Source organism: Periplaneta americana, chromosome 6 (genome assembly GCF_040183065.1).
Source record: "Periplaneta americana isolate PAMFEO1 chromosome 6, P.americana_PAMFEO1_priV1, whole genome shotgun sequence".
NCBI classification, from domain to species: domain Eukaryota; kingdom Metazoa; phylum Arthropoda; class Insecta; order Blattodea; family Blattidae; genus Periplaneta; species Periplaneta americana.
This window is the reverse complement of record NC_091122.1, coordinates 141,940,290-141,964,921: the sequence shown is the minus strand read 5'-3', so window position 1 is coordinate 141,964,921 and position 24,632 is coordinate 141,940,290. Positions and strand designations below refer to the sequence as shown.

General features: G+C 34.9%; 1 protein-coding gene across 2 annotated transcripts in view; it reads left to right on the top strand.

Annotated features, from left to right (window-relative positions):
• The first annotated feature begins 301 nt into the window (after nt 1-301).
• LOC138701858 (uncharacterized) overlaps nt 302-24,632 on the top strand; it is a 35,253-nt gene continuing 10,922 nt past the window's right edge. Inside the window, exons 1-2 of one of the 2 annotated variants that reach the window (XM_069829186.1) lie at nt 302-459; nt 22,841-22,944. In XM_069829186.1, coding sequence (XP_069685287.1) covers nt 22,870-22,944 — 75 coding nt within the window. In that variant the 5' untranslated portion in view covers nt 302-459; nt 22,841-22,869. Of the gene's footprint in view, nt 598-22,840; nt 22,945-24,632 lie in introns of both variants that reach the window. The other variant, XM_069829187.1, reaches the window with a different exon arrangement.

The following is a 24,632-nucleotide window of genomic DNA, read 5'->3' as shown; positions in this document are numbered from 1 at the left end:
TATATCTATGACTAGTTCATTTGAATGTTATATTATATTTTATATATTTTACAAATGCATTTTTCATTTCATAATAAGAAGTATGGATAAATCACAAAATATGAATTAAGCAAAGACATTTATTTATAGGACAGCACTTCGTAATAAATATAGATGCTAAATGTACGAAATTTGAATGTATTTGGAGAGCCATCGATACATACATTTTCAAACAATATGAAGTAAAGTTCAAAACACTGCCGATATAAACGTTGTTATTCCTCATAGAACTATTTCAGATTCCAGAAATTCGCGGCATGTCAGTCATTCCTGCCAACGTCACAGTCCGACGCTGTACAGTGTTCGCAGGACGGTCAGCCGAGAGTCTATCGGAATCCCGTTTCTGTGGTTAGTCCTTGCGGAGCGGTGCGAACGAGTGTGTGGTGTAGTGTTGTGCGGGAACAGACAACTAGACTCCAGGTGAGGCAACGTCTAGTGACAATTTTCATCCCCTCCACGAAACAAAAAAAGTCACACTCTCATAGTTTGTGCTTTACAAATATACTATAAAAAGAAGTGCTACAGTTGACTTCGAGTTCATGATATAATAAATTATACGTAAGTGTGAGATTTTCAGAAGATGCGTAATTCTCATCATTAGCATAAACAGTGACACGCTTTTCATTATATTTAAACATATAGAAATAAAATGTAAGACGTAATTCTAAAAAATGGTTACCGGTTAAAAGCGTTAGTTTTTTTTAAAGCATACATGAAAGAAAATATTCAATTCCATGAATCTTACACTATTTCATAAAATTAAATTATACAGCCTAGAAGTTACTATGCAAGTTGGCGTGATTCGTTAAGCAACGTGTGTTACATTCACTGTTTTTATTACACTTTGTACTTATACTTTGAAATAATCATTATAAAGATGGTTGATATGTTCAGTAGCGCAGTCACGAATTTCATATGGGGAGTGTCAAATTTTGGAAACAACACTTGATAAATTTGTTACATGCAACATATTTAAAAGACAGTGATAATCATTATTGTTCAATACTATTAAATTTAAAATCGATTTTATTTACTCTCTCCAAAAGTTGTTACAAAACAAGTTGCAAAGTGAATCGACGCCGACCCTAAATAAATTACTTAAAGTAGTTATTGTGTTGAGAATGGTAGTATCATAATTTCTTTGAAAATCATCGGTCAATTTAAAACAGGGGTGCTCAACCTTATGAATACTGCGGGACAATATTTTAATAAATGTTCTTTTGGAGGGCTGCAGACATCCTCCAATAATAAAGAAATGTATTACTAATTAGTGATTACTGTAATTTATAGTAATTAATACTACAAGTCTGTTCAAATATATATTTTTTTTTTATAATTTTAAGTTTGAAGCTCTACTATAGGGCCGAATCAAACATAAGTGGCGGGCCGCGGGTTGTGCACCGCTGATTTAAAATAACCTGTTAGCAGAAATACAAACGATTTGTTATTCGAAATGGTCATTATCTGTAGAAACAAACAATATTTTTTCTTTCAGTGTCGCACTTGCAGCGCTAATTGTGGATTGTTTCTTCATGCTTTAAATCTAATGTAATTTTAAAATATATTTTAAAAAATGGGGGTTTCACTTCCTACGATATGTTTTCTTTTACATATTATTCACTCGTTTGTGAAGACAAATTTGAATTATTGGTAAGGTAAAAAAAAAGTAAAGATATCCCCGTAACATGCCATGAAGGCACTTGGGGGACATGGAGGTAGAGCCCCATGCTTTCCATGACCTCGGCACTAGAATGAGATGGTGTGGTCGGCACCACGCTCTGACCGCCTTTTACCCCCGGGAAAGACCCGATACTCAATTTTATAGGAGGCTGAGTGAACCTCGGGGCAATTTGAATTATTGGGATTACCTAATTCCAAAATTTATTAAGGGGTTAGGTACAGCTTAAAGGAGTAAAATTTTGGAAATATTCAACATTTTTTTTCGCCCATTACTCTATCTTGTACAATAATGAAAATTAGTATGTGTAAAACACTGTCCTTCTGCTGTATGATAAATATATTTTTACGATTTAAAAAAAATATTTATATATATATATATATATATATATATATATATATTTTTTTTTCAAAATTCAAAATTCAAAGTTCACTGTACAGTGGTGAAGCGTTTCCCTCATAACTCAAAAAGTATCCAACATTCTGTGATGAAATTTTTTGTGTGTATTTATACATGTCATATCTATAATATAATGTAAAATCACTTCTCTACCTTAGATAGATTGTCTGATAAAAAATAAATTCATTTTAAAAAAATTTTCAAATATCTAACACAAAATAAAAAAAATAACTTATTGTTTATTAAGGAATGTAGTTGAAAGAGCATGATATTGTAAACATGAGTTTCAGCAACAAACTAAAGAGAGAGAACATGAAAAAGTTAACAAGTTTATGAGTTATGAGGGAAACGCTTCATTACTGCACAGTGAAATTTGAATTTTGAAAAAAAATATATAAATATTTTTTTAAATCGTAATTTTTTTTTTCATATAGCAGAAGAATAGTGTTTTACACATACCAATTTTCATTATTGTACAAGATACAGTAAAGGAGAGAAAAAATGTTGAATATTTCCAAAAAATTTACTGCTGTAAGCTGTACCTAACCCCTTAAACGAATTCACACTAGTGAGTAACATGTTTTCGGGTATAGGGCCTATATAGTTCTCGGCATTTTAATGACCGAGTAAGATACATATTTTTACCCTCCTCTCCTCTGCTTCGCTCTTTCAAATTTTGTGGAACAATTTCCGTCATCTGAATCACTTTCGATGTCGTCACTCTCCTCCCATCAATGTCCTGTAACCTAAATTTCTGTACCTACTTTTAGAGATCTAGTTCAATCCTCCTCTATTTTCAATCTGCTCATAAACAATATGAATAAAAATGGAACGTGCCCGTTTGAAAGCAAGAGGCCGCAGAAATAAAATTACGCAGTGCTACGAGAAACGCGTTTAATTACACGTCACATTAGTACGAAGTCCTCATATGACTTCGTAATATGCTAACAAAACCTTGTACACAAGATGTTTTGATTTTAAATATCTATGCTTAACGAATGACATACGGAAAACAACTGTTACGTAACACAAGTCGCCTTAAGTGTACGTCGCACCGCGGTACATTCAGTCTACTTATACAGTAAGAAAACAATATAATTATTATAGTTCTCCAAATTGCAAGACTTAAATTTTATTAACAATTTTACTTTTATGTCACAACCAGTGCTCTCCTCAAACGCAAGAGACTTTAATTAAAATATTATTCGAATGTTTGCTAATTCGTCTATGCTCTCGAGACTAACGACTCAATGTCGGCGGCAATAATCAAAACGTAACAAGATCTGTGGGTGCATGAAAACCTTCAACACTTTTGTATACATCAAGTAATGGCCTGGCCATATATGGACAACCCATGTCGTCATAGCGACTTTACGCAACACGCCGAAGTAGGCCATCAGGCAGCGTGTGCCAGTTTTTATTGCAATATGACGTCATCTCCTTGAATGTAGGAGTTCTGATGTCATAGAAAACTCTACCTAACGTCATTTCGTTATCGGAATTGCATTACTCCTACTCTCGTATCCAATAATTGTTTTCCATTTTGAACATCACATAAATGACATCAGTTTGAGTCATCTATACATAATCATAGGATGTTAATTAGTCTATCAGTTTAGTGTTTTCTCTTTTTTCAGAATATTTTGCACGCTTGCAACGAATAATAAAAAGAGTGGCATGTTCAAAATTCCAAATCACGTAACTTTTATTCAGTTATTATCTGTAAATATTTCCCTATTGTATGTAATAAAATAGACAATATATTTTTAAAGAAAACTGCTTTATTTTTTGCTTCTTTCGTAACTTCTTTCAATGTTGTTTCGGATGTTATAATTTCATAAATATGGGCCTATTGTCATTTAAAAACAAAAATTAATTTTATTATTAGCGCATAATATTTCAAAAACGTGTAAAATGAATTATATTGTATTTAAATTTATTCTTATGTATTTTTAAGCGTTAATATTGATCATATTTTAATAAGTACAAGATGCACATAAACTAATGAAAATAACATTTAAATTTCACGTGTCGGTAACAATTTTCAACATGAATACGTAAAATCGCAAAGTAGAAACATAACAATGAAAATTCAATAAATAAAGTCAATTAAAATGTATTTTTCATGATCCATTTTGTTAGTCGTCGTATGGAAAACATATATGTCAATCAAAACAGAATATCGTCGTTGTTCCTGCAATAACTCCTATGTGACATATTTATCGATTTTCAGATTTTTGCTGTATTAAATAACTTAAATAGTGATACAGCAAGTAATAAAATCTCATATATGTAATTATATTACTTTGTTTCGAAAATGTAAGAATTCACAATCTCCTATCTACGGCTGCTATATGATGAATATACGTGTTTTTTTTCCTACTGAAAATGTTTATATTTTGCACAAAGAAGTTATTGCAGGAACAACGCCGATATGCATAACTTTTACATGAAATTTCTATTGTTATTTACTATTATTATTATTATTATCATCATCATCATCATCATTAATATTCAAGTGTCAAGAATTTTGTATAGTAGAGTGAGGAGATTACTTCTAACACTTCTGTGAGGAAAGTATAATCACGTGTGTATTAGCACAGCCTAGTATATACAGTCACGAAGCTCAATACGTAGTAAATATGCATCCATAGATAGTTGCTAACCACTAGGATCGCTACTATCGCCTCATTACAGGCAATGCGAAATAATACCTGCACAGTCTCTTGTCCCTAGTACCCTCATAAACTCAAGCTTCGTGACTGTATATACTAGACTGTGGTATTAGCGTCTATGTATGTAATACTCGTATCTAATAAACCTCTGCGGTGGCTGATTGATCAGACTTCCGGCCTGTCACGCAGGCGGCACGGATTCGAGTCCCAGTCAGGTCTGGATTTTTCATTGAAAAATCCATAGTGACATTTGTGATGGACAAGGTCGTAGTTGGGGTTTTTCTCGGGGTTCTCCCGTTTTTCCCCATATTAGGCATATAAGTTACATCATTCTATCAACATTTCTTCATTCTGTAGTCATTCCATAGCACCCCACGATCGCAGGCTGGCAACGCACGGAGGGAACTAGCCTAGGGACGAGGGGGATTGCCTGCTCGAAACCTGGGTACAATACGATTATTTAGTCCTGACAGTCGCCGGCGATGTGTGTCTAGGTCAGGCGAGTCCATTTAGTTACGCCAAGGGGTGTATGGGTTATTCACTCGCTTGTCTTCGAAGCCATCGGATGTCATGCGTGCGGTATAACGTTGTTTTTCCAGTACAATTAAGCTGTACTGCATTCCTTTACCGGCCGCTCGCCCTTATCTCTACTCCGGAACTCTCCTCACTCCTCTTATTACTTCCCCTCTTTCACGTCGCTGAACTGTCAGGACTAAATAATCGGTCTGTACGCAGCGAACCATAATGTAGTCAGCTGGTGGAGCAGGACAAATTCTGGAAAATTCCCTTAAGAAATTTCTTAGCCGTCTTTCTCAGCAAACGGGATTTTTTACGGTTCTATACAAAGGGATACGAAGTTAAAACCCCATAAATGTACTGTGGTGCAAGAACTTAAACCGGGTAATCCTGCATTTCGGATTAGATTTTGTGAATCGGTTTTGTTATGCATGACGGAAAAATTTTCCAAACAGATGCCAGAAATGTGTGAAAAACTGAGGCGGCTGTTCCAGTATCTCCTTACGTGACATGGATGAGTAGGTACATAGGCCTAAGTTTTAAAGTCATTAGAATTCATTAGGCAGTCATTCTAGCATAACAAGTAACCGCTGAATCACGGACTCGTGTATTACCCGGCCGGCGGGAAGCGATAGACCTACCTTATCGGCTGGCACAATCCCTGCCAAGCTTTGGTCAGCCTATAATTGGATGATCCAATATTTCCTCTCGAATGCGACACTATTAAGTGTAAATAATAGCATTCACTTTGCATCTTGCTTTGCTTGAGGTGGAGAAAGAAATACGGGATCACGGGCAATAAGGGTGAATCATAAGATCAGGCAATGATTAAAAAGAAATCTGTTGGTTGAAATAGATGTACAGCGTACACTTGCATTTTCAAATTCGATGTGGGGGAAAAGGGAGATTAGCCGAGAGATACGAATATAATGCAAGGCACCAGACCATTCTATTAATCGAAACTTGCGCTTGCGATAGCTAGGCTCGCCAACCGTCCCGTTTTTTCCGGGACAGTCCCGATTTCGACCATTGCGTCCCGCGTCCCGCGTTCCGAATTAATTTGCTCATGTATCAAAATGCCCCGATTTCATGGCATATTAGACACTTACAGCTGATTTTCGTTCCTATCAGACTGTTGGATATAGTCTGGATTGGAAGATAATTCCGCACAATCTCATACAGACATGCTTATGAAATGGAGAAATGACTCTAGCACGCATGTTCAAGGCAGAAATTTAATTCTCGTTGATGTGTCAACAGAGTGACGGGTGTACTGATCATAATACACAAGTTAGGGTAGGTCTGATCATAGGATACTTTGTGAGTCATCTATTCTCTGTGCTCATCTTATCCACTTTATGCACTTTGACTTTAATTTGACGCCATTCCGTATTATGTCCACTTTGTTCCACTTGATGCACTATTCATTGGCTACGGCGGAAAAGTGGAAAAAAAGAAAGATTTATACGACCACTTCTATGACATATAGATTAGATTAGATTAGATTAGATTAGATTAGATTAGATTAGATTAGATTAGATTAGATTAGATTAGATTAGATTAGATTAGATTAGATATAAGCGAGGACAACAACAAAGACTTGTAAAATACTGTAGCCCCTCACGTGTGATAAGATTTGATGGCTCTAGTGATAAATCACGTAAACGTTTCTGTATTTTCCGAGAGAAGTGGCTGGAATCTTTTGTGTGGGTAGGTTAGGTTAGTTCGGGTTAATTCAGATTACGTTAAGTTAGTTAAGTTAGGTTAGTTCATATTAGGTTAGTAATTACTTCAATAAGATGGTTCCTAATTTCCATTTCTTTTATAAGGGATTTATACTGTTTTTCAACTTGTTTTGTGGTCATTTTGGCAAGTTTTTGCAATTCTTTTACATATGAAATGATGTAATTGTTAAAATATACATATACTATCATAAGGATAGGCCTACTATTGTTGAATATGTGGATTGATAGGTGGAAATAATTAGTGCAATAAAATTGTCAGTAACGTTTGTGTAGGGTGGCCAGACGTCCTCTTTCGTCCGGACACGTCCTCCTTTTTAGACCTTTGTTCGGGGTCCGGGCGGATTTTTAAAAAAATCAAGAAATGTCCTCCTTTTCGTAACTTGTATGCCTGATATTTTGAAATTATCTGATTTGACACTTTTTTCAAGTAATTTGCCTGTAGTTGGCAGCGACAACGACGGAATATACTCTTTGCCAACGATTACAACTCTCTTTGCTCCTCCTTGTTATGGTCATTGCTCAGATGTAGCTAGTAAATCGAGAAATCGAGGTGCAAATGTAAATCTAAATAGATATTTTCTGTCCTATTTAATAATTATAGTTTCCTTGACTTTCATATGTAGCCACGTAACAGTAAAATCATTATTATCAAGTTTTTCATAATTACTTTGTAATAAAATAGATATTAACATACTTTTAAGTATGATATAAGCTTTAAATCTGTACTGTAAATATTTTGTAATAAAATAGATGTTAACGTAATTTAAATTAGAATATAGACGACAGCCTAAATCTAAGAACATATTTTCTGTCCTCTTTTTTCCAACAATGTCCTTCTTTTTGAAGCTTAGTGTCCTCTTTTTTATCTTTATGAATCTGGTCTCCCTACGTTTGTGTACCTAATTTTTACTTACGAAAGTTGGCAAGACTAGTGATAGCCGACTAGACTTAGGTAACCTCTGCTACACCGAGACTAAGGAAGCGCGAAGGGAAATTAGAGTCAAGGAGCAAGCCAAGTTTTCTAGAAGATAAATGTGGCAGCAATTCCGTTAAAAATGTTCAATCTTGAAGACTGGACATACAAGGAGTCCCTAAGTGGACTGTTAGAAACAGTTAAGACTGATCAAAGGCTTATTCAGGAGACAGCATAGAGTGATCACTCTGGAGAAGCAATGGAAATCTTCTTTCCTGGATTTGCGCTTCTCTTTTATATTGTGCTATATCTTTAAGTTAAAGTTGTAGTGGTATATAAGGCGACATTACGGACTCTATCAGATTAAGAGAGAGATTGGCGTTGATGACGGAAAGGAGAAATTCCAACAGCTTTGGTTGACCAGGGTGATTGTATCTCTAGCATGGAGAGGCTGTAGAGCTTCCTCAGAGCGTCTTAGAGTGTGACAGACCTATTGACGTGGCATACTCGTTGAAAGACAGAAGAAGAGACGAAGAGATGAGGCGGAAAAATTTGTTTGTTAACAAGGATTCCCAGAACCGGTGAAACAAAAAAAGTGTTTAGCTTGGCAGTTCGGGGTGGATTTAAAACAATACAGTAGGTGTTTGCAATGGTGTGGTTTCATTCAGTCACACAAAAATCAATTGTGTCTAAATCTACACAGTTTGAAAGCGAACATTTATATAAAGTAATTTATTGCTACAAACTTCCCTTATTAAAGGGCTGCCACAAGGACGAAGTGTTATAAAACAATTTAATTTAGTGACTATAAAACGTTTGTTTACAAACCAAAATATGAGGTTTATAGTCATAAGAAAAAATACTGATATCACATGCAATAGAAAGTAATAAATAAATATAATATAGACCACATAGTGAATGTGCTTGACGATAAAATTTGAAGAAATTGTGTAAATACAGAGCTCATATTCCAAGAAACGTTGCTATCCTATGGTAAGGTGAAGGTATCAGTTATAATTTGGAGACGAAACAGACTTATAAGCTAATCAATATTATTATTATTATTATTATTATTATTATTATTATTATTATTATTATTATTATTATTATTGATGGCGATGACATTGTGGTTGTTTTGTAGTTATTAAAAGAATTAAATATACAATATGAATAAGTATACGAAATTTGAGGGTTTAAATACTGTTAAATTGTGATCTACGAATAACTATTGGATACGGGACTTCATAAGTGTGGCGAAATGAATTTATTATATTCCGAACTACATCTGGCTTCTTCAGGGACATATGTGAGTAGGCCTAACATCTACTAGGGCTGGATAAAAAGTAATGGCAACAGTTCGATATTTCTGACATGGCTTTATTCACAAGGGTACAACATTTACGTACCTTCTATATAGTCGCCCTCCTTATTTATCATCTTTTGCCAAATGTTTGGAAGGCGTCGTACACCATCAGCGCGTCCATCTTTGTTGATGTTCCGTATTGATCGCCCTATAGCACGGATAAGTTCATCTCTGGTATTGTACCGGGTTCTTCGCAGTGGTTCTTTCAATATGGTGAAAATATCGTAATCGCATGGACTCATATCGGGTGAGTACGGTGGATGTTCCAGAATCTCCCACTGCCAGCGGCGCAAGAGGTCCTGGACAGCAGCAGCGGTGACTCCTTGTATGAAGAATGAAGGGATTCTGAGGGCTGGACGAAGGTGATGCTGCAGGAACCTGCAGTAGTAGTCCGCGTTTGCCGTCTGCCTTGGAGGTACAGCGTGGTGCAGTATTACCCCATCAATGTCATACGCCACAATGAACATCACCTTCACAGCACTTTGTGTAGGGCGCACTTTCTTCGAATGAGAAGAACCTGGATGCGTCCATTCATTTGACTGACGTTTCAAGTTTGGTTGGTTCGTATGAGCGAGCCCATGTTTCGTCCATAGCGACGATTCGTCCAAGAAAGTCGTCATCTTTCCTTTGGTACCGGTCCAACAAGGCCTGTGCGACTGCATAGCGGTGCCATTGTTAAACCTCGGGAATTTCATGTGGTATCCAACGCCCTATAATTTTGCGGTAACCCAGAATGTCTTGCAGAATGTGGAGCACAGTTTTGTGACATACTCCGACTTCCGCTGCTAACTCACGCGCAGTCCATCGGTGATCAGCATTCAACAGGGAAGCAAGGAGTTGAACTATGTTGTCCTCCACGCGGGGTCGTCCTGTACGGAGGTTGTCCTGAACGGCATCCCTGACTTCCCGGGACACTTTAACCCATCATGCCACTGTGCGATATGGCAACGCTGCATCGGCACATGCTTCACGCAATCCCTGAAAACATTCTTGTGCACTATGACCTCGCGTCACTTCAATTTTGATCCAGGAACGTTGCTCTAGTTTTGTAAACGTGGTCTTAGGGCGCTCGCACTATCTTTATGAAAGTCAACGTTCTACACACTGCAGTAGATTGACAGAGTACTGTTGCCGCTGGCTGCACTAACTCATCTAACAGTCCTTGTTCATGTCCACACAGCTGGCAGCTCTCGAACGCACCATCGTCACGTGACAGCAGTGTTGCCATAACTTTTTATCCAACCTATGTATTTACAGTATTTTCTATCACCTAGGAAGGGTAGCCTACTCTGTTGGATCCGTTATGCAAATTTGGTCATTAATTTAAGCTACATCATGACGTTCTTCTGTTACCTAATAAAGTAATCCGAGACGCAATAGCCCATGAAAGCCCAAGGCCGACCAGCCGACATGGCCTCATGACCACACGTCTCCATAGAGGTGAACGATCATCTAAAGGGAGGTATAGTGTCGTCAGCATGATAGCCCTTCAGCCGTTATAGTTGGTTTTCGAAATCCGATTTCGCTGGACACCAGTTCCATTGGTCGAAATGTCATGAGAAAATTTCTTCCTCATGAGGACTCGAACCAACGCTCATTTCCGTAACGCGAGTCCTAGCATGATGCCTTAGACCATGACGCTATAGTTCAGGACTCTTCTCTTACTTATGTCCTTCGATATCAAACTTGTAAGTGGTTCTAAGACGGGTCAAAAGTAGCTTTCCCCAAACACTTCCTTACATTTAATTACATTCAATTTACATTTGACTACACATTCCTTTACAGATTTTGTTCAAAATGTAGGCCCTGTTTCTCAATACACAATTCACAACGTGAAGACACTGATTTACAGATGGCAGAACATAACTCACAATTTTCATCGATTTTCACGAATGACCGACTTTCTGCTCTCTCGACCGCAACATGGGAAGCCAGTTCTACAAAACATCCCAACAGTTTCCGATTTGTCGGCAGTAACGGTACACGCTCCCCGCCGGTGTAACACGACACGCAGGAAAGTGTACACCTGGGTCCCGCTGTAATCAATAATAGTTTCCTCGTAAAATGAGAGCACTGTATTTACACCCTAGCTTCTCCACACTGGCCTAGGTATAAATGATATATAGTACCATGCCATCGTCTTAATCTTTAACTATCGGTAAATAACGTAAAAACAGTGTGGAATTTATAGTGTAGAAATATGTTTTATGATCAGATTTTATAGAACTATTGTTTTCCCTTTAGTCGTTAACAATCGTCCTTGAACTTTTCGACATTAAAAGCCAGTACTGCAAACGTAGAATAATACGAGTATAAACTGCATGCCTGATTATGAGAGAAATACAAATGAGATATAAATCTGGAAAAAGGAATATGTAAAAAAGGACTTATAGACCTATTTATTTCAAATTTAAACTTTGTATGAAGTTATTTCTCCTTCACTTGGGCCTCACTGCTCTGGGAAGCTTGAGTGGTAGACGCGTGATATAAGAAGTGGTTGCTATTCCTCATTCATTCACTCTTAACCTAGTGTAGGTGTCGACCAATCTAACATTATGACCCCACAGAATATCGTGGTAAACTCTTTCACTAACATACAGCGCTTAATTGACGTAAGCATAGCATAAGTTTTGTCAGTTGGTGAGCAAGACGCTGCAGTGACTCAATTAGCAGTGATGACATTATGATTTCATTATCAATAGTTCACTTACTGTACCATGAAATCGGAGATAGTTGAATTAGACACTAACCAGCATTAAAATTATGCGTCATTGACATTCAACGTGACACAAAACTAACACAAACCTCCAGATCTGTACCTCGCATTATACTGCATTTCCTTGTAATTTCCCGAGTGGAGGTTTAAAGAATTTTAATCATCTTTCATATATTCTTTACAATCTTCCAGAGGTTTAAATTTATTTTTAAATCGTTTCTTGGTGTAATATGTTAATGTATAATATACGTATATCGTCCTTGGTGTGCTAGTCAGTGCTATGACTGTTTCTGAATCCTAATATCGGAGGTTCAAATCCTATTAGGGCGATATGGTGTCTGGTATCTAAATTTGGGGAAGAAGAATGTAATTAATTTCGTCTCAGAAATGAATTCAACATTGCCAGACTGACAGAATTCAGGAAGGTCTAAGTTAAATATATTTGGAAGCATTAGAAATCAACCAGTATAATATTACGGACATACTATTATCAATGCGGTACCGGTATCGTTCCTGCATGTTAACAACTAACAGTATAGGCTATTACAAAAGCGTGATTGAAAACCACGACAGAAATTTGTCTGTGGTTTCAAGTCTGTGTTTAAACCACGTAATATGTATACAACAATGATCTCAAGAATGTTTTGTTTTTGTGGAAAAGTGTCTTTTAAAATATGTTTGACGTGTCCGAGCGTTTCTCGAAAAACATTTCCATTTAACTGTAGCAGAAAATGTGCGTGACTTTTCAAACACTCTGTATAGTAACTCAGTGCAATGCACAAATTTCACTTATACAGTACAATACGTTATAAAATAATTTTCTTAACGTGGGGAGAGAGTTGAAATGAATACAATACTGTAAGCTTAAATACCTTAGCATATTCGGTTAGCATGTCTGGGCATGAAACTAGCGGGTCCGGGTTCAAATCTTGGTTAGGACAAGTTACCTGACTGAGGTTCCTTCTGAGGTTTTCGCTCAACTCATTAAGAGCAAATGCTAGGTAACTTTCGGCGCTGGACCCCGGACTCATCCCCCTATCATCACTTTCATCTGATTAAGACGCTAGGTAACCATAGCAGTTGATAAAGCGTCGTAAAATAACCAACCTTAGCATATTTCGTGTGATACATCGTACACATACTCAAAACCCAAATAAAGAACAAACAGAAGACAAAGCACAGCCATATCTTAGACCAATTTCCCTGACAAAAATTAAACTAGACATTGTTTCATTTGAAGCTAGAAGCGCTATCGCTTGAACTAGAGCGAAGGACGAAATTAATGCCTGCAATTACTGTACAATCAAAACGGCAATTACGTTATCAAAGATTCAATCAATATATACTTTCACAAGTGGGATTCGAACTCAACATTATATGTATTTAAGCAATTTTATGGCTATTTTATTAATGATTCACATTATTTAAAAATATTTATAACATATTTCTTTATTTACTTTAAATGTACAAACTCGTTACGCTATGAGCTAGGAACTAGTTAACTAGTACATAATACAATACGTCATTCTTTGTGTGAAGACGAACATTGTCCTACTACTTAACTAGAAACAACAATTTTTTTACTTAACATGAAAACTTGTTAAAAGGGCGCATCTCCTACTGCATATGTTTCCTTGTAAGCTAGAGTGGCCTTGGTCCAGTAACAAGAGGAAACAAGCAGCAGTGGGTTACTTGGTCGAGTAAGGTGCGGCCAAATTTAGCTCGTGACGTACATTTGTATGGAGAGGGGCCAGACTGGGTACAGCCTGTGAAGAACTGCAAAGCTTCATTATGCACCCTAGAAAACCTACATCTGGAATATTAGTCCCCAATGAAATTACATGTAAAAATAAGTTTGAAAGTCTCTATAATTTCTAGGACGTAGAAGATTAATCTACGTGAATTTTAAAAGGGTAGTGTTTTCAAAATTAAATTATGTAAGTTTAAAACTTGAGATCGCAAAACAAAAGCATCATAGGAATTTTATTTTAGCTAAAAAATATATATGATGTGCCTTCACTAATAATAATAATAATAATAATAATAACAATAATAATAATAATAATAATAATAATTCCATATTATTATTATCATTATTATTATTATTATTATTATTATTATTATTATTATATGCACGTCTACGGCTCAGGCTAGTGCGCTGGTTTTGCACTCCGATGGCCCGGGTTCGATCCCAGGCAAGATCGTGATGGAATTTGTAGTGGACTAAGCAGACATTGCAGACGGCTTTTCTCAGAGTACTCCCATTTTCTTTTCAACCCATCAAAACTGCTCATTTCCTATCCATATTATCTATATAATCTACAACAGTTTAAATTAGGCAGCAGGGAAGTATTTGGGGTTCTGATGCTCATATACATACAGTAGGATTGGCTTGCGCTCTAGGCCGTATCGGGTACTCGTCTGGGGTAGGAAACTGATTTCGTCAGGGCTGATGAAATATGGCTCACCTGTCAGCATCGGATTCAAGAATGTCATCCGGGCATCTGTCTGACTAAAATAAGTATTGCATATTATATGGAGCACAATAGGCTAAGTGCTTGGATCCATTTCGAGTCCGGCCCTCGAAAAGCCATTATTATTATTATTATTATTATTATTATTATTATTATTATTATTATTATTATTATTTATTTATTTATTTATTTCGATGCACTGCGTTACAATGCTGAATGGCAGCACTGACCTCCGGTAATAATTATTATTATTGTTATTATTATTATTATTATTATTATTATTATTATTATTATTATTATTATTATTAGTAGTAGTAGTAGTAGTAGTAGTAATAGTAGTAGTAGTAGTAGTAGTAGTAGTAGTAGTAGTAGTAGTAGTAGTAGTAGTGTTGCGGATAGAGGAGATGGTCTCCAGATATGGAGGGTAGTTGCGAATGTATTGAATAAACAGTCGTGGACAGCCGATAAGGGTGGTCCTCCAGCTTGGGGGTTGGGCGAAGGGCTAACAACCCATCATCGTAAAAAAACAGCTTGTTGCGAAACCTTACAATAAGCCTCGGAATGGGAGTATATAGAGAGTTATTTGGGGGGCTGGAAAGAAAAAACCTTTGAGGAGGCCGAAACGTAGATGGGAGGATACTATAAAAATGGATTTGAGGGAGGTGGGATATGATGATAGAGGCTGGATTAATTTTGTACAGGATAGGAACCGATGGCGGCCTTATGTGAGGGCGGCAATGAACCTGTGGATTTCTTAAAACCCATCTGTAAGTATACACAGGGTGCGAATTAACGGGGGTATGGGCGGATTTCTCCTCTGTTGGAAAGTTATCCTCCTCTCATATATTCATATTAACATCCCCGCCAGGGATAACTTCTATCCCCTCTCAAAAAATATAATTGTTTTAATACTAGTAAACTTTATAAAGTACAGTATAAAGTAAGCAAAGAAAATAATATTGATGTATTATCAACACCGGCAAGCTGACAACAATCAATAACTTAGGAATTACACATCTTATCTTAAGCCTGTTCACGGATATAAATATTATTACAATAATCAAGATGCAAGACAAGCAATTCAGTGCGATCAAGCGTTGAGCCGTATTGAATGAGGATAATAATAATTTTATGTATGGTATTCTCTATCTAGGATTCTATCTCCCTCAGCTCCCTCATCAGAAATCTTAATTCGCACCCTATACATAATTTTTACACAATATTACTGCATTTTCCAAGACGATGTTGACATTGAAGTAAATTCGTGATGGAATTATAGTAAAGGTGGTACTCGCATGCATCGAGGCGGCACCCAAGGCGCTTGACGTCATCTTGATTATAAACAGCAGTCGGACCTCATAAAGCAGCATGAGCAGTACTTGTGAAAATAATATTTTGTGTGACGTCAGGAGCTGTGTTTCAAGTTGTCCCTATTGTAATCTTTGTTATTATTATTATTATTATTATTATTATTATTATTATTATTATTCCTTTCCATAAAATATAATAGTATTAATTCTTGTAAATTAATTATTGTATTCTTCACCTGACATAATTAGGAACATTAAATCCAGACGTTTGAGATGGGCAGGGAATGTAGCACGTACGGGCGAATCCAGTAATGCATATAGAGTGTTAGTTGGGAGGCCAGAGGGAAAAAGACCTTTGGGGAGGTTGAGACGTAGATGGGAAGATAATATTAAAATGGATTTGAGGGAGGTGGGATATGATGATAGAGACTGGATTAATTTTGTTCAGGATAGGGACCAATGGCGGGCTTATGTGAGAGCGGCAATGAATCTCCGGGTTCCTTAAAAGCCAGTAAGTAAGTAAGTATGTTCCTCATGTTGTTGTTTTCTCAATTATTTAATTTGTACCATAGTTCATTTTACTGTACTAATTGTATCACTGTGCTGGACTTTTATTGGCCAATGGCTGTTATCCAGCACATAAATATCAATAAATAAATAAATAATTATTATTTCGTTAATATTTGGATGTTTCGTTTTGTTATGCAACGGCATCTTCATCAGCATGAGTAATTATTGGGCTGTGTACGGCTGTAATAATTTGTGGTGCACGTGAAAAAGGGGAGAGGTCAAAATTCTTCAATTCCCCTCTTTCACGGACTATAAACAATATTTCTGTACTTGACTCAGAAAGTTCGACTGCATAACATAAAACAGAAAGAAGATAGAATTATCGCGTTTGGATCATCATGTGCAGTACCTGCGTTCAGCTAAAGTTAATAATGTCATCATAACAACTAATTTTGTCAATATTTCATTTATCTCCTTTTTCACGTGCACCCACAAATTATTAATATTATTATGAAAGAACCAGAAGCTTTAACACAAGATATTTTTGTTGCTAAACTGATAAAATGCTGAATGCGAAACCGAAACACTTTTGCAAAAGAAAGGATAGAATTACGAAATCATTAGCTAATTACAGAGAATAAAAAACGGTTATTGTTATTATTTTATAATGATATGATCATTATTATTACCATTATTATCATTATTATTATTATTATTACTATTATTATTATTATTATTATTATTATTATTATTATTATTATTATTATTATTATTATTATTATTATTATTATTTCATCATTATTAATATTTCATCATGATGATGGAATCTGTATGTACTGTAGTTCTGAAAAATTGGAAATGTCAAGTTCCAGGACAGGTGGATTACCCAAAGGCCTAATTCTAATCACAGTCACTTTGATAACTTAAAAATTCATATGACACCGCTAACGTCTGAAAACAATTTCATTCTGGCAAAACATTTATTATGTAAATAACCATCATGTTATGTTTTGGCCACGAATTGAATTGTTCTTAAATTTTTTATTCAATAAAACCGACATAAATAATGTTTATTTCGAGTCCATTTTCGGCTGACAACTGTTTTTCTCCAAATTGATTGTGTTTTTACCTCCAAATTCTGTAATTTAATTCAACTGTAATAAAATTTAAATCCAAAACCATCTGTTAAAGTGTACGTACTTATTTATAATAGTAAATAAAGGAAGAAAGTAGCATTTACGTCAAACAATAAAAAAGACAGTTACTTCCACTTACAGCTGCAACAATCAAAGTTGAAGTTTGCATATACTTCGTAAAATGGCAGTATCTACTGTAATCAAATTATTTGAGAAAAATTTCAATTTCTGATCCCGTAAATAAATTTTTCTGTTTATTTTACAACTATATTGCTAATTTGAACTCAATCCAGAAACGGGAAAGTAATGGGAAATGTATTTAACTTTGAACGCGTTTTTCTCAGTTGTGAAGTTCATGAAGTTTGCCTTTCTCCTTAGCACAGCAGAAATGATGGGTATCTTTCATTTCGCTCCCATTATCACCTTCATCTCATTCAGAAGCTATATAACCATATCAGTTGAAAAAGCGTCGTAAAATAACCATAAAAAGGTACCCCGTACTGTAGTTCTAGATGTATAACTTTAATAAAATTATAATTGAGAACAACAGCAATACAGAGACCTGGCATGATCACCTAATAACAAAAGACAGCCTTCACACTCAAGTGTTGTGTATCCAACAACTTCTAATAGTACTTTTCTTTAGTCTACATTAAACTCAAGTAGGTCCTACGCATCAGCAGTCTGGAATTCTCATACAACCAACAACTAAGTTACAAAATATCCAGTGCAAACTCATTTATTATCGTTATGTTCTTACAGATTTCTGCTAGTGACCCCAAGAACAGTTACGAGAAAAACTATGATTATTTTAAACGCCACAGTGTATGTTACAGATGTCAAGTTCTTGACACTGTTTTTATTAAAGGTTCCTAAAGTTATAATCTATGAATCTTTCATAAACATATAATAATCTATGAATCTTTCATAAACATACAATAATCTATGAATTTTTCATAAACAATGTTACATTTAGGAGTAACATTCTTGTCTACAACCATTTCTAAACCTTGCCCCGGTCTATAGATGTACTAAAACTGCCAAATTTTATAGAAATAAAAAATTATCCATATGCATTATAAACTTAAAATTTGCATAATGGTAAAATATTTAGCACATTTATTATTATTATTATTATTATTATTATTATTATTTATTATTATTATTAATAGTATTGTTGTGTTCTAATTATTATTCTTGTGCTAACCTATTATTGGCTAATTCGCTGTTGATTAGCATAATATTTTGTAATAAATTGATTCTTCATTCTTGAATACATAATCACTGATGTACTACTGCTAAGTTATTTCAATAAAGACAAGAAATAAATAATGATTTAACATCACATTAGTAATAAATTTATTATTATTATTATTATTATTATTATTATTATTATTATTATTATTATTATTATTATTATTATATATTTAATTAATTTTTAGAAATTTACATAAAATAGCTATTCCCATACTATGAAAATCGGTATTCAAAATAAAAATATTAAAAGTATGAATGGATGAGATTTTCTATCACTACTACCAAGGAATAATCAACCGCATTACAAGAAATGGTATAAAAATAATGGATTATGAACATTCACTCTGCGAGGACCTTAACAATCGCTATAAATAATCATCTTATTAACAAAACAAGTCAACTCAAGGCAGGTAGACTATAGTCATTTCCACGCTAAATTTCACTGTTTTATTTTTGAATCCGGACTGTCATTTCATTTGTGATTTGATGGTGGTTCAGCAAATCCCAATACATGATACTTTCGCCCATTGTGTAAAGTGAAGGTTGGGATTGCTCGTTTGTAACTTATTTCATTCAGTGAAATTTAGTCCATAGTGCACGTTCATGTAAAGGATATTTATTTTCTCTTGTCATTTTAACTTATACAGGGACATCATTTTATTTTTACTAACATTTTTAATATTAACCTGTCTATACCTTTAGAGAACCGGAAACACCGCTTGCTCCCCCCTCCAAGACTGGAGTTCGATGATACTGGCGTAAAACACAAATCACTCTACTAGGTATAGGATGGAAGAAAAGTAGTTCATTTACGTAAACTAGGAAATATCGCGATTTTGAGTTTGATAATTTTCATTAGGTTTTTCTTTAATCAAAGTACAGTACTGTATTAAGAATAAGTGTTTTTACTCACGAAGTGAGTAATCCATGCGAACGTATTCATTATGCAGTGTATATTGTCTACAGCACATTAGCGTACAATATAGAGAAAGAATTAAATTGAAAAATAATCATAATATGAATATTTAAACACATTTTTGAAAATGGTGGCCGTTCATTTCGATACAGGCTTCAGTTCTTTTGTGCATATTATCGCACTATAGACTATTGCATCTAATTCCAATTGCCAGTTTCGTCCTTCGTACTAGTAACTCATGTTGAAATAATTCTGTACCTACTCTACGTACTGTGAATTCAATCTTCACTTCTGCCCGACCCGAAAGTATAAAATTACTCAGACATGCTATCTACTGTCCGTTCAAGTGGTTACGCCGCAGGATTGTAGAAAGGGAGGAAATCACGTGACAGTTAATTACTTAACGAGGCCCTTTTATTTAAGTTAAATTAAACAGCTGTATAATATTACGTAAACGTCCAATTCCTAAGAGAAGTTAATGTTTTCAGAAAAGAGCTAAGACAGCCCAACTTTTACAGAGGGGCGAGCAGAAGCAGGTGGGGAAATCGGGATTTGACGTAGGCAAACGGACAGTACCTGTGCGAAAATATGATTCAATATTGAAAGCTCTTTCGTCACTGGAAAACGCGAACATATTTCTGGAACGTACTATACTCAGTAACTCAGTACTGCTTACTATCTGCGGTCTTGGTTCTGTGTGGAGTTGGAACTTCCTTAGTAGAAGGGGTGGGAGTGAAGTACATTCAAAAACTCAGGTACAATAAAAATTGAAGTAAAAATAAAATTATGTCCCTGTGTTTTTACGAACTTCGTGGCTTCTTCTTTATCATTATATATAGGTCTACAGGCTTACTTATGCCTCACATAGAATTTGAAATTTATATTTTCTTAATTGTTAGTAACAATATCATATAGCGACAATACCAAAGTCATGTGTGCAATAGTGAATAGTAATATGCGTTACAAGAGCGGTACGTTGACGTTTTCATGTTCGAGGAAAAGATTGAAAAAGCGAAACGTAGTTGAGCTTTTTTAATTTCCGAGAACATGAAAACAAACATACCGCTCGTGTATCGTACATTATTTCGTGTGAAGATCGTTTATTACATACCTGAAAGAGGAATTTCTAATTAGTTGCAATGAAATCTCCATTTTGGTTTCTGTTCAATGACGGCAACTTTGGAAAACAAATATATCTATCTTCAACATTGTTCCTATAAAATGTTTTCTGTGTTTACTATACTGCAGCAGGCCGAGATATACGTCTGTTTTTTTTTTCCCCCAGTCTATGATGAGTGTGGAATCTTGTTGATTTTTTCACGGCTTCCTTAATGTTACTTGCATTACAAATGCAGTAACTTTTGTGGTGTTGTAGAGTTTACTTAATTTTTGCAAATATTTAAAAATAATAATTAACAGTGCAATTTAGGTGAAATTGCAGTGGTAAGTTTCCAATTTATAATTATTACTATATTGAACGTCTTTAAAAATAATATGTTAAAAGCCTAAAGCAGTAAAATGAATATGACGCTTAAGCGGTAAGAATAGGGAAATTGTTATGTGTGTTACGTTGGGAATACTGAATGTGGTATTTCACACTTACCGCGTATTGGTTTTGTGCGGAAAGCAAGCAAATACGCACGATCTCGCACAAAAATATTTGTGGTATCAAATTTTCAGAAAGCCTTTACTTTACATACTATCTCTACATTGAGTAAAACCTCGATAAATATGTAGGCTAGGGTGACCAGACATCCCATTTTTAACGGGTCTGTCCCTTTTTTTCAGTCTCTTGTCCCCTGTTCCGAGAAAAGTATGCTCCGGACGTCAAATGTCCCTTTTTTTTTTAAATGGCGTCCCGTTTCCCTAAATTATTGTTGGAATATTTCTTTTTCTTTTATCTTATTTAATAATCACGTAAAACATTGATTTCCATCAGATATCATTGTAATGAATTCAATAAGGCCCATGTTAATCACAAAATTTCACTTCAAAAATGTGTCTTGAATGGACTTCTATAGTTTTCCTGAAGGAAAGGCCAACACTTCTAGAGCAAATTCACCTATCTAAGAAATATGATGCAGATTGTAGAGTTCATCTTCATGGAGAATGTTAAAATAGTTGCAAGGTAATATGAGGCAAAACATTTTGTTAAGAAACAAGTTCAGAATACAATGACATGGATATAATGTAAGGTCCAATTAACCTGAAGTATTTTTAAACAGATAAGTCCACTTATTTAATCCAGACTAGTTGCAATATAAAAAAGGTTAATGACTTAAGTCAAGTATCCATGGTACTCATTATTATCTTAAAATAAATACAACTGGACATTATTGCTCACTGACATTATATAAACACAAGTAATAATGAATGTTCAGATAAAAGGTTGATTCATGTCAACTTATTAATAAGTGTCCCTTTTTTTGGGGGGGGGGGGGGGAATCCGGTCTCCTAATGTAGGTCTAACTTGCAGAGTAAAAATTGTTGTTTTTAAATGTTCAGTCCTTAATTAATCACTTTATATATATTTAACTTATAGACTTTACATTTAATAAAATCATGGTCAAGACAAACTTAAAAGATCCCTTTCCAAAAATGTCAAATACGAAATTAACTAAGCTTGAGTTCATTTTTTTTTATTTTGTATATTCGTACTTCGTAGCCAAACTATGTGGCACCAAGTGACTTAATATTAAGATGCCAATATTCTAGTTATAGGTACTTACATTGAGTTAAGAACTATTACATTTTTATTTAAACTACGTTCCTTCTTGGTGTTAATCATCTTGCACTCTTCTTTAAAGTAAACTTGTTTTTCTAATAATTTCTCATTTTCTGATAATATACGCTTCAATGACTTGACGCACAAATATTCTATGTCCAATTTTTCTAACTTTCGGGAAAACTTGAAGTGTTTTCTGTTGCATACATCTTATAGAAATAATGAAGCAAAATATAATTGTTATATCAATAATGCACCATACAATACAATAAGTTATCTGTGCAGAATGAAGATTTAGCCACATATCAAAATAACATCATATCTCAATTTTGACCAGAAATGGACATAAAATATCTGTGCTTTAAGCCATCAACTTATAAAATGTTGTAAGAAATGAAATTAAATTAATATGTCCTGTATTTTATTTATTTATAGCCTATATATATATTTGTTTTTTTGTTAAAACAGATTGTGAACATCTAGTGATCTACTGAAAAATGCCAATTCTGGAAAGATGTTGCTTCTGTGGGTCGCTAAAAGTTGGCACCATTATAAGCGGTGTGCTTGGAGTGGTAAGTTTTGAAACATTACATATTAAAATTTAACAAGTCAATAGATCTACTGCTATATTATGTTCCTAGACAATTTATATAAACACTTTTAAGATAGGATAACTAAAATATGTAAAATGATTATAAATCATTATTTATTATACTGAAAATGACTATTGGAAAAATACACCATCCTCAGAGTAGGCTTTGAGGATGGTGTGATGAAGCACCGAAACAGCTGTAAGCCGCACAGATTTGTATAACACGAGTAAGTCCACTAGTTAATCAATTACTCATTATTTTATATAATTCTCAATTCCAGAGCTACAGAGATGTTTATGAACATCAAACAAAATGCATTAGGAATAGCAAGAGATGATCTAAGAACTCTACAGATCTACAAAACTTAGACACCCATATCCCGTATGGCTCCATACGGACAAAATTTTCTTTTCCCCATATGATTAATTAAAAAAAAAAAAATTGTAGGTTCCCATACGACGTATGGCCCCGTATGGCCTACACGACAGCACTGGACTTACGTGATGATTTCATGTGAAAATATCTGAGAAAATCTTCGGTTGAGTAGCCTATATAAGAAACGAAGATATTTGAGGCAGATTAGGTGGGTTTATAGCTTTCGCTGTGATTCCATCGTGTCTTGACAGTTGTGTGTTACAATTTTGAGGTTATTTACAATAATTTAAGCACGTTTTTTCTCTCGTACTTTGTGTGTAGCGGAATGGAAGATAAAGAAAATACCGGTAGTTTTTCCTATACTGAACGAAATACTCCGCGGATAGCTTATGTAAATTACATACCTGTCTGTATAGAACTGTTCCACACCAGACTTAGTACATTTATAGTTTTTTCCATACGCACTCAGTATACAGGTAGGTCTACCAGTACTGTAAATATGAATACAGTCACTACCAATGGCGAAGCTCTTAAGAGGATTTTTAGGCTTAGCCTACCCAAAAAATTTGAGTTATTATACCTAGTAAGATTAGACCTATAAGTTCGTAATAACTATGTATCGTAACACTTGGTTTAAATCCGATCTTTACATTCAATAAGTTCACTGTTGGTAGCCATTCCAGGATCCGAGAGTACGTACAGTGCGAGGTCAGGCTTGTGGCCACAAGCTTCTAAAGCAGTGGTACCACTGTGGTACCCAGTCACGAAGCTTGAGTTGTGAGGGTACTAGGAACGATAGATTGTGCCGGTACTATTTCGCATTGTCTGTGATGAGGCAATAGTAGCGATTCTAGTTGTTAGCAACTATCTATGAATGCATATTCCCTACGTATTGAGCTTCGTGACTGTATATACTAGACTGTGGTGGTACCAAATAGCTTACTACTACTAGTAGTAAGCTATTTGGTGGTACTCACTAGAAATTGGAGGAGAGCCAAAAATGAGAAATAGTAATTTGCCGAGACCCATAATGCAATTCGTTATTGAAACTTAAGGAAATACGCGGATTTTTAATTATCGTATTTATGAAGAATATTATTATTATTATTATTATTATTATTATTATTATTATTATTATTATTATTATTAAAATATAAAATAACCAACACATATGATTTGTGTTTTTGAAACTAAAGTGCGGACTCTGCTACTCTTCTGCAAAATCACATCAATATGAGCAGGTTGATTTGTTGTTTTATTTCATTTGTACTCTATTTTGCATTCGGAAATTT